Genomic DNA, 12153 nt, shown 5'->3' on the forward strand with positions numbered 1-12153 from the left:
AATTAATCTGAATCTGTATGAACCTAGGTCACATATTAACATCTATTTTCCTTTTTGAAGCTATCTTTTCTTCTATAGTAAGTGACAACAAAATTTATGCAAATTTTTTATATAGATAAGGAAGAATTCCGGAGATCCTATTGTAAAAATATTTTGCTAACAAAGCATTTGTTACTAAACATTGTGTTCAACAAAATATGTACTGTTACAAGCACAGATTTTTCATAAGGATTAAAAGATAAAAAAAAAGGCTTAGAATTTGTTCAAATTTCATATTATTCAAAGTTGGTTTTATTTATGATAGAATATACCGTTAAAAAAAATTTACATCCTGACCCAGTAGCTTGCTAAAGGCTGTGTCAGAGGGGGTGGGGGGGGGGGGACGGTGTGAATCTTTAGGGGATTAAAACGGAATAGTAGGCCTTTCCAATATCAACACTCCTTTAGCACGCCCATGTTCTTGGCCTAGTAATATGATGGTAAATTATTGTATATAATAAGGATTTTTGTCTTAAGCTTAAGATCTCAATAATCATTGAACCGATAGGGTTCTCAATTTTAGGTAAGCTTCACATTGTTTCTATAATGGTTTTTGGCTATCTTATTTCAAGATATAAGACTTTGGACGGTTTTAAGCCAGTTTAATTCTAAAGAAACTTCGCTCCTAATAAAGCATTACTTACAAACCATAAAATCTCCAGTTTATAATTTATGATGCTAGAAGAATGCAGGGAGGGAGGTGACATTAGGCTGTTAAGTACACTAGTCCCCAAAGTTTTATAATAACGTTTTCTTCGTTGGCTTAACAACTTGGAGTTTTCGATTTCGGTATGTTAAATTGAGTGTCTAAACGTTTCAACTAAAAATTGTAATCTACAGAAGGGGTAATTTTTTGTATCATCAATAGGGATGTAGATCAACTTATCCGCTTATGTCCTATCCCTTCAGATCCCTGAGAAAAATGGGTGTGGAAAAATGCGCCAACTATGTCAATGGTATGATGCAGGGCTCGGCAGCAGCTATCTGCCACCTGTAAACCTCAAAGAAAATCAACCTTTTACGATTTTAAAAATGTGCTGGAAGGCTAAACCTGACCCTAAAATAGTAATCCCTCATTTCAAATCAAATGCTTAAACCTGAAGCGCGACTGCTGAGCCCTGGTATGATGCGCTACATGGAGGGATAGTTCATCTTAATAAAAAAAATTATGTTACTTATATTATTGATTATATATAAGAAAGAAAAACTTTTTGTAATAACATTGGGACATCTTAGGAGTAAGGTTTTCCTTAGCCTTATTTATATGTAAAGAAATTTGTAAGCTTTAGAAGTTATATAATATAATACAAGTTTTATAACCAGATTTCAAATAATTAATCATTTTCCAATTTTGAAAAGATAAAAATTATAGAGAAAACTTTTCCCTTTTTTTGGTGTTCTGATACAAAATTATGTAATTTTTATGAAAAAAATTTTTTGTTGCTATTCTGTAGTTTGAAAAAAATATCCTTATCGATTAGGAGGAGGATAAATTAGGGGTATAGTTCCTTTCGTAACATCGCACCTTATGGGGCGATTCTTCGTATTTTTCACAGTAACTTTTCTCCTATTTCTAGCTCCTGCGGGGGGGGGGGGGCTCTAACCATGCGGGGCCAATTACCTAACCCTGTGGGGCAATCACCTAACCCAATATGAGGCGATGTCACGAAAGGGACTATTCCCTAAATTAGTTGTAGATTAATTCAACTGCCATTGTCCTATCTCTCCTTGGAATTAATACAATGTTCTATACAAGCCTAACTATTGATAGGATTTCATGATAGCCCCATTAAGCCAAATATTAAGCATTAAAAACCTATTCAAGCCAAACTTAAATCTAGGAAAAATAAAGAGAAAATTTGTTTTTAGGTCATTGAAATAGATTATATTTACATAAAATGAGGTTTAAATACCATAATCATAATTTTTCATGTCTTTTTAATACTTTCAATATAATTGGTTACGGCTGATAAGCATAACAGGCGTTCTAGTATTGCCTTATGCTGCCTCTATTATTAACAGACTAAACACTAGAATATTGCAGGTGCCCTAGTATTAATATATTTTTTGTTTTAGTATACTCACTCTACTCTCCATTGACCAAGTACTAGAGTATGGCAGGTGTCCTATTACTAATATAATCTTACTTGTTTCATTATAATGGTCTACTTCTAACTAACTAAATACTAGAGTATGACAGGTGTCCTACTATTTATATATTCTTACTTGTTTTAGTATGTTTTGATACTAATATAATCTTATCTATTTTAGTATGCTCACTCTACTCTCTACTGACCCACTACTATAATATGACAGGTGTCCTAGTATTGATATAATCTTACTTGTTTTAGAATGCTCACTTTGCTCCTAACTTACTAAGTACTAGAGTATGGCAGGTGTCCTAGTACTGACAAAATCTTACTTATTTCAGTATGCTGACTCTACTCTCCACTGACCAAGGACCCGAGGCAGGATACTTCAATCATATTGTACAATTCAGGTACATTTTATAACATAAAAGATAACAAGGACGAATTATCCTTATGATGCACAATTTTAGATCGAAAAGGGCAATTAGTTAAAAATGCAGAAATTCGCAGATACTGTATAGTAGACTAAATAAATTATGTGTGTAAGAACAGATTATCTAGCTTAGAAACCTAGTGTGAACACTGCTTGGAGACTAATTCTTACCTTTTTTTGAGGGGGAGGGGGTATTTTTATGAGCAATTTCTTTTGGGAGGGTGAGATACTCTTCCCCTACCTATGAGAAGTTTCACTAAAAGGATCTGAAGTCAGCACAATGTCCGCTACAGACAAACACACAGCTAGACATCCTGTTATTTTTTTATGAGGATAACTACATTCTGTAAATAAAATGTTCTCACTTTTGCCTGTAGCAATTTATTTATACAAGCAAAAGTAGAAAAATACACTTGTAATTTTATTCAAACTTCTTGTTTCATTTTATTTTTAAAACTTTATTATTTTTCGCTTCAATCAACATATTGGAGCTCATAAAGGGGTTAGGTGGAAGTTTACCTTACCTTTACAATAAGGTGTGTCCTCCCACTCTACCCTTAAAGGAAACATTTATAGGTTTTTCTTAATCCTATTATATAAAGTAGTAAGTATTTTTTTTTATATGTAGCTTAAGATTTCGATAACTACTGAACCGATTGAGTTTTCCATTTTATAAAAGCTTCTTTTAGGTTCACAGATGGTTTTAGGCTATTTAATTTTTATATCTAAGATTGGTTTTTGGCTGTTTTCCTACCTCCTTCGAATACATGGCTCCTAGATGCTAGGAGCGCAGTCGCTAGTAATTACATGAAGTGGTAAAACAATTTGTAGCTCTACTTCCACCTCCCTAGCCTTTAAATTGTCCAAAGAGATTGGGTAACAAATTTGGATGTTTTTCATATCCCCCAAATGAAATTCCTGTGCACGCCTTTAGATCCAAATTTTGCAAAGTAAATTGTCTCTACTCAGCATATTCTATATGTTTTAAAATTTTGCATAATTACACAAACTTTTCTTTATATAAAATGAACTTATAAAATGTTTTCTTCAGTGCATAGCCACTAGAAAATAATTATTTCGTTTCTCTAAGCAGCCTAGCTTAAAATAAGTACATTGATTCACTTTTTTTGTAATTTTCCTAGAAATAATCAATACAGTAAATAGACCAGTGGCGTGCACAGCTATTTATTACCAGGGGGATATTAAAGGCATTAGGGGTTCAAAAAAGGAAGCCGAGTCAATCTTTTTTCTAAAATCATGGAGGTTTTTGCCCCCCCCCCCCCTTCCGTACGTCACTGATGTATAATAAGTTATGAAAGAAATTGATGAAGCTCTACAAAGTGTCTTAAAAAATGAGCCGTGTAACCTTAATAGATCCATCTCTTTTAAAGAGGTTTCCTCTCCCACTTCTCCTCTAATTCCTCATTTATATGACGTCACACGGCAAATATTTTCAAACACATTGTAAAGCACCAAATTGATACTTTATCGTTTCAACCTCAATTTTTATGTATGGTTATTTTTTTACCTTTTTATAGTAAAAACCTGCTCGCTATTAAATATACCTTCCAGTACTGTGTGAACTTTAGAGCAATGGGAGTGGTTGACCTTTAAAGAAAAACTAAAAAACTGAAGCTAAAAATTTAAAAAAAGTGGTAAAATTTCAATAGAATCTAGGAGAGAGAGGGGCAAAATAAATCCAGACATTAAAAAAGGTCCGATCTTGATAAACATGTGGCTGGCTAAAATAACGATCTTCCCAATCAATCCCTTTACCACATCCCCTCACCTCTTACTGGATGAACGAACAGACAAATAAATAAGGTTAATATTAGCAAGCAAATTTGACGTCAATTTTTCCTCTGTTATAATAACGACGTATATTCTATTTCTGTTTAAAAGTATAAAATTTATAGGGTATCCGAGGAGAAGCCAGCATCCCTACCAAAGGAGATGACAAGAGGAAAGTTTGAAGTGACAAAGATTAATTGTTGGGATCAACAAAACAATTTCATGTAAGTTTTTTTTTCTTGGTAAATTCACATGTTTCTTCAGTGGACAAATTATAACCCTACCTTCCATATTTTCCTAAATTTATTTAGGTACCATAGCTCGAGGTTCTAAGCAGATTTTATTATCTCAACTATGATTTTTAAAAAAAACAATGTTGGAGGTGATTAAATCGCGTCTTTGAAAAATGAAGAAAGTATTATCCTTTTTTTAAATTATTAAAAAACTTTTGAACAAGCTTTTACAAAATATGAAATGTTTTCTTTAACCTTTTCTAACTTTATTTTTAACAGATTAAAGAATTATAGAGTTTACTTTAAAATGAAAATCATTTGATATACAATGTGATTAATTTAAAATGGTTTTATTGAAATAAAAAATTGTATTTTTTAATTTTTTGACAGTGAAAAAAATTGTGTATTAATGCAGGTCTCTTACACATTGGCATGGTACAGTTGTTATTCATTTATCAAACCCTAAAGCATAAGGAATTAAAATTCAATCAATTACTAATATTTTCCCTCTTATTAATATTTTTGCTAGTTAATGTTCATTATTAAGACAAAAAGTGTTGTTTTCTGCATGTAACTTTTATTAAAAAATTAACAATAAAAACTCAAAAAAATTCCAAATTAGATCAACAGCTACATTTGAATTTTCGCTTCATCATTACACTGCACTAATTCCCCTTCTATTAAATTTACAATATTGGAGGACTTAGTCCTAATATGTTGAAGTAATTGCACATAATATGGGGCTTTCTTGCGCAAGATTAAATTCAAATTTAAACCTTTTTGTCAAAATGGTGCAGTTAAAACTGGGAGAAATTCGAGCTGGGGATTTTACAATTTAAATTCAACTTGCACATTTATTATTTTACATTATCTTATAAAAGAAACTAGCGGCTGCTCCTCTACATATTTGATCTGTTTTCGAAAAGATGCGGAAACAAAAAAATAGACTAAAACCATCCCAAGAATTAAATCTAAAAATAAAGTAGCCTAAATCCATCCCTGGATATATGTGAAGCTTCAGTAAAATGGAGAACTCAATTGGATAAGTAGTATTTAAATACCTAACTAATTAAATAATATTTTAATAATTACTCTATGTTAATAAAATAATAATTATAATTTTTTTTAGATATTTTACTGGAACTGGAGAAAATGAACCAAGATCCCGGCATTTGTATAAAGGTAGCTCTGTTTTTTGATTAAATTCTAGCGGCTGCGCCACTAGCATCTAGGACGTAAAAAAAAAGCTCAAAACCATCCAAAGGACCTATTTGAAGCTTCCCTTAGAAGGTACACACTGAACACAATCGGTTTTGTAGTCATTTTAAAAAGGTACATCTTACTACTTTATTTAATAGGATAAATTTCAGGCATTGTAGTACCAATTTAATTCATCCAATTGTGCTTTATAGCCTAAGAATTATTTTATAAAAATACCTAGTAAAAGAAAAAAAATATTCTTCGCTGTATAAGAATTCTTGAAATTCCTTTATTTAATCTAGAAATAAAAGAAATAAAAAAGGGAAAAAGTTACAATTACTAAGATAATTTGATTACATGGATGTTTGGTTAATAAGAAAGAATGGATCTAGTGCAGTTCACGCCCACGGTGGAATGTTTGTGGTATCAGAAATTTATGAGCTTTACAGGCTGCTAACGGCCAATCAGTTAAGCGTATAGACTATGCTTGCACAAAATTTTAACCGACAAAAGAAGGCCTAGAGATAATCTGGAATAGTCATTACTCAATAATGCACATGTAGTTATTTGGTAGAGCATACAAACGCGCGAAACAGACTTATTTTTTCTATAGTGAATCTTTCTTTGTGCATTATTGAATCTTGGCTATTTTAGATTATTAATAGGCCATATCATGCCGACTAAAACGGTATGTGGGCTTGGCATGTACACTGTTAAAAATATTTTTTTTATTTAGTATCAATTGATACTCTGGAGAGTATTGGAACCGTAGGTACGCTACAACTATATAATTAATATATAACACTATGTAATACTATATAACACAATAATTATTACTATACAGAACCCATACATTTTTTTAGTATCGATTGATACGCTCTAGAATACTGGAAAATACGGTACAGAAATGTTTATTAAAATAGTACTATTTGATAGACTCTAGTGTACTGGAAAATACGCTCTAGAAATGTTTTTTAATTTAGTACTATTTCATACGCTGTAGCGTATCAGACAATACGCAAGAGAATGGTTTATTAAAATAGTAGTTATTCATACGTTTTAGGGTACGAATCCATACTGTAAAGAATAATTGAAACAGACACCATTGGTGCATACCTCTCATGGAAGTGTTTCTGCTTGGTCGTTTTAGACAAAGATGAAATGTTTCTATTTATGCTCAGATTTATAGTTTTGATTTTTGTAATTATGACTGACCATAGTTTTTATTTTTAAGGATCATGTTTAGTCCTAAACATCTTTAAAGTCATTTTTTTTACTAAATTTACATTTAAATTAATGTTTTATTGCTCTGCTTGGTATGTTTGTTGATATAACAAAATGTATATGTACATATAATAATCATATATTATAAACTGATCTTTCATCCAAAGTAAAACAGTTTCATACTCTACAGAGTATCAAAAATTATGATAGAGGATATCAAAAATTGCAAAGGAGAGTATTAAAAACTTACTTCTACCGTATTGAATATTATTCCAAAGAGCGTATTGGATAATACTATACAGACAAATACATTATATAGTACTACATGTTACTCCATAGAACACTAAGTATTGCTCAATACAGTATTGGAATTTTCCTTGTATTGTAATAAGGTTTTTTTCCTATAACGTACGGATTGATACTATACATTAATGTGAAGAATATATAGTATTATCTGATGCTAAAAAAAAAAAATTTTTAACAGTGTACATGTAGTCAGTTGACAGCTAGCAGACTTTTAAGAGCATAGACTGTTGGATATAATCGTTACCGGAAACATTTTACCATGAACTTCACTATGTAGATTCAGAAGAATATCTACTTTAGATATATTATATTATGACGCAGTAAATTAAATGCAAATTTAAAATTTGCATAGATGCAAACCACCTGCAAAAAATTAATCTTCTACATCTTAATATTTCATACAAATTTATATCTCGGAGCGTTGCTGCTCTTCACTAACTTTGTTTGCATAGCTTAGACTTTTTTATGTTTAAGGGAGGGAGATTAGAATGGTTGCTAATTATTTTACATTGACCAATCCCTTTATCTTATTGAAATATTTTGTATATATTTGATCTGTTTGTTGTTTTTTTTATAATTTTGTTCTGCAAAAACTTTCATTTCTAAAGTTTACTGCTTAAATTCCTTTCCCTAAGGCTAAGTAATTTTCGAAATCAAATCATACTGGAATGAAGTGGAGGTTTTTTTAAAGTAAGGATATGAAGCTGCTTATAGTGCCTAAAAATGACGTCATTCAACACAAATGGCTGATGACAGGCCAGTATAAATTGGCCTTTCATTGGTCAATTTGGTCATTTTTTATGTTTGGCGTCTTTTTCTTTCATGCACTATAAACTGCTTCAAGGAATTAATTAGTTTTACTTTCTAATTTTTTCTCTCCAAATTTTAGTAAGTGACTGTGGTACGAAGCCAGCCGAATGTTTGACCTGTTCTGGAGGCCCTGGCAACCTTGTCCAGCGGCTCTGGAACTCCAGCTATGACTGCCTGGCGGAATCCTCCAGAAACATTGTCACAGATGGAAAAGTTCTACAGAGTTGTCAAACTTCCAGGTTTAGAGTTTTTACCTGTTTTTTACATTGCCATTGATCAGGGTAGATTTGTTGGAGCCATTACAAGATTTAACAACTTAAAAACAATGTTTAAAATAGTTTAAATAAAGAGCTTACTTGATGATAAACTTTTTAAAAAATATTAGAAATTCTCTCAGTCCGTTTGTACGTCTGTACTTTTGTATGTTAGTCTAACCCAAAAGATTTTGATTATCACTTGACTTATTATTTTGTACTTTTCATGGCCTCTTATTTGTTTTTTTGATAGTTTTAACAAATTAATCACTTAAGTAGCGGCTGTGTCCTTAGCTTCTAGGTGAAAGTGGCCTTCTGTAGAGCCTTCTTGAAATCGAAAGCTTAATTGTTTCAGTGTTTAGCAAGATCTTTTCAGACAAACTACTTAATATATCACCTTTTGGATTTTTGTTTGTTTGTTAGTTTGTAAACTGGTACAATGAACATCACATTTCAATTAAACTTAGATAATTAACAAACATACACACAGAGACACACACACACAAGTAAAAATACAAAAAAAATATAATTTCCTATTTAAGTTCTAAAAAGTTGATTTAGCTGGTTTTTAATTAACTTTATTAGGATCCAGGATGTTACAGAAATATTATAAGGTCTAAATACAAATAAAAATATTAGGTTTTAAAAGGAACAATTTAATATCCTATGAAACTCATGGATCTGAAGGGAAAAGACAATGGTCGATAAATTGATGTACATCCCCAATGATAATACACAAAATTAAGACTTCCATAGATTAAAGTTAGTGGTTGAAAAGTTTGAATACTCAACCTAATGAACCAACCAATCAAAATTCCCACATTTGTTGAGCCAACGATAAGAAAACCTTATTATTCAACTTTTAGGACCAGTTTAATAAACGTTAGGTTTAATTAATTTGACCAGGTATAATGATAATAAATACCATTCATTAAAAGTTTCATTGTTCCTAAATCTTTTATCCTAATTAATACAGCTAAAAACAATATAATTGTATCCTTAGAAGATATTTTTAAGATAGATATTGTGTAAAATTCATTAAAAGTTTACATTGATAGACTTTACTTTTTTGATTAATATTGGTTGTTTTTTACAAGTTTTTAGTCTGATTCCATTAACTTTAATAAAATCGAAGCTCTAAAATAAGAAAATGTGTCAAATAGAACATTCTGTAGAGTGTTAGAACTTAATAAGCAGAATATGAATTTAAAAGTCTAAACAGAAGTTTTAAGGATAGGACAATTCTAACATGCCTAAATTAATGAAAATTTCTTCCCCTGTTACAATTGTAAATTATACTAAATTTTTCATGTTATAATCTTAAATATGAATATTTATTCAGGCGTTAAATTTAAATTTGTTTGGCATTATCATTTAATCTATTGATTCTTTAAAATAGATCCTTTGTATTTAAAACATAATAAAACCTTATAGTACAATTGTTAAGTTTCTAGTTGTCTATAAAGATCTAAAGAAGGTAAGGATTTAGAAAATATTTTTTATCATTCAAGGCTAGGTTTTAGGCTATATTACGGTTATGTCAGTCAGTATAAGTGAATAGTATTATTTTTTTATCTAAAGGGGTAGTTTGACGAATTGCATTTGAACTTTATTTAGTGAACCGCATATTTTTTCCTTGTCAATGGGTTAAACTGCATTTATATGGCATATGATTGAATGAATTTAAATTTTCTACCATTTAGTTTTTAAAATATCAAGACTTAAAAATCGTCTTTTTAAATTGCATATAATCACAAAAAGACCATTTTCAAGTGTTGATATTTTCAAAACTACGTGGTAGAAAATTGAAATTCTTTTAAATTTATGCCACATAAATATAGTTTAACCCATTAACTAGCAAAAAATATGCGGTTCACTAAATTAAGTTTAAATGCATTTCGTGAAACTACCCCTTTAATTGAAGATTACATAATAATTTTGATATTTTTAGCTCGCGATATGAAGAGTTGGTTTGTAATGAACGGGGTGGCTGTGATTATAATATACCAATACTAGCTCCATCCTGTAAAGCTTATATCCAGGTATAATATTGGATTATAATGGAAGGGGTGGCTGTGATTATAATATACCAATACTAGCTCCATCCTGTAAAGCTTATATCCAGGTATAATATTGGATTATAATGGAAGGGATGGAGTTATTATAATATACCAATACTAGCTCCATCCTGTAAAGGTTATATCCAGGTATAATATTGGATTATAATGGAAGGGGTGGCTGTGATTATAATATACCAATACTAGCTCCATCCTGTAAAGCTTATATCCAGGTATAATAATAGTTTATAATGGAAGGGATGGATTGATTATAATGTAACAAAACTAGCTCCATCCTGTAAAGCTTATATCCAGGTATAATATTGGATTATAATGGAAGGGGTAGCTGTGATTATAATATACCAATACTAGCTCCATCCTGTAAAGCTTATATCCAGGTATAATATTGGATTATAATGGAAGGGGTGGCTGTGATTATAATATACCAATACTAGCTCCATCCTGTAAAGCTTATATCCAGGTATAATATTGGATTATAATGGAAGGGGTGGCTGTGATTATAATATACCAATACTAGCTCCATCCTGTAAAGCTTATATCCAGGTATAATATTGGATTATAATGGAAGGGATGGAGTTATTATAATTTACCAATACTAGCTCCATCCTGTAAAGGTTATATCCAGGTATAATATTGGATTATAATGGAAGGGGTGGCTGTGATTATAATATACCAATACTAGCTCCATCCTGTAAAGCTTATATCCAGGTATAATATTAGTTTATAATGGAAGGGATGGATTGATTATAATGTAACAAAACTAGCTCCATCCTGTAAAGCTTATATCCAGGTATAATATTGGATTATAATGGAAGGGGTAGCTGTGATTATAATATACCAATACTAGCTCCATCCTGTAAAGCTTATATCCAGGTATAATATTGGATTATAATGGAAAGGGGTAGCTGTGATTATAATATACCAATACTAGCTCCATCCTGTAAAGCTTATATCCAGGTATAATATTGGATTATAATGGAAGGGGTGGCTGTGATTATAATATACCAATACTAGCTCCATCCTTTAAAGCTTATATCCAGGTATAATATTGGATTTTAATGGAAGGGGTGGCTGTGATTATAATATACCAATACTAGCTCCATCCTGTAAAGCTTATATCCAGGTATAATATTGGATTATAATGGAAGGGGTGGCTGTGATTATAATATACCAATACTAGCTCCATCCTGTAAAGCTTATATCCAGGTATAATATTGGATTATAATTGAATGGATGTAGTGATTATAATATACCAATACTAGCTCCATCCTGTAAAGATTATATCCAGGTATAATATTAGTTTATAATGGAAGGGATGTAGTTATTATAATATACCAATACTAGCTCCATCCTGTAAAGATTATATCCAGGTATAATATTAGTTTATAATGGAAGGGATGTAGTTATTATAATATACCAATACTAGCTCCATCCTGTAAAGATTATATCCAGGTATAATATTAGTTTATAATGGAAGGGATGTAGTTATTATAATATACCAATACTAGCTCCATCCTGTAAAGCTTATATCCAGGTATAATATTGGATTATAATGTAAGGGGTGGCTGTGATTATAATATACCAATACTAGCTCCATCCTGTAAAGCTTATATCCAGGTATAATATTGGATTATAATGGAAGGGATGTAGTAATTATAATATACCAATACTAGCTCCATCCTGTAAAGCTTAAAT

General features: G+C 30.9%; 1 protein-coding gene across 1 annotated transcript in view; it reads left to right on the forward strand.

Annotated features, from left to right (window-relative positions):
• Positions 1 to 12153, forward strand: part of LOC145323011 (inactive dipeptidyl peptidase 10-like) — a 128966-nt gene that overhangs the window by 79705 nt on the left and 37108 nt on the right. Inside the window, exons 17-21 of the mRNA XM_080165398.1 lie at positions 2471 to 2539; positions 4479 to 4577; positions 5716 to 5768; positions 8206 to 8365; positions 10332 to 10422. Coding sequence (XP_080021524.1) covers positions 2471 to 2539; positions 4479 to 4577; positions 5716 to 5768; positions 8206 to 8365; positions 10332 to 10422 — 472 coding nt within the window. The remainder of the gene's footprint in view (positions 1 to 2470; positions 2540 to 4478; positions 4578 to 5715; positions 5769 to 8205; positions 8366 to 10331; positions 10423 to 12153) is intronic.

Source organism: Acartia tonsa, chromosome 6 (genome assembly GCF_053477335.1).
Source record: "Acartia tonsa isolate MP-2025a chromosome 6, ASM5347733v1, whole genome shotgun sequence".
In the NCBI taxonomy this organism is placed as follows: Eukaryota; Metazoa; Arthropoda; class Copepoda; order Calanoida; family Acartiidae; genus Acartia; species Acartia tonsa.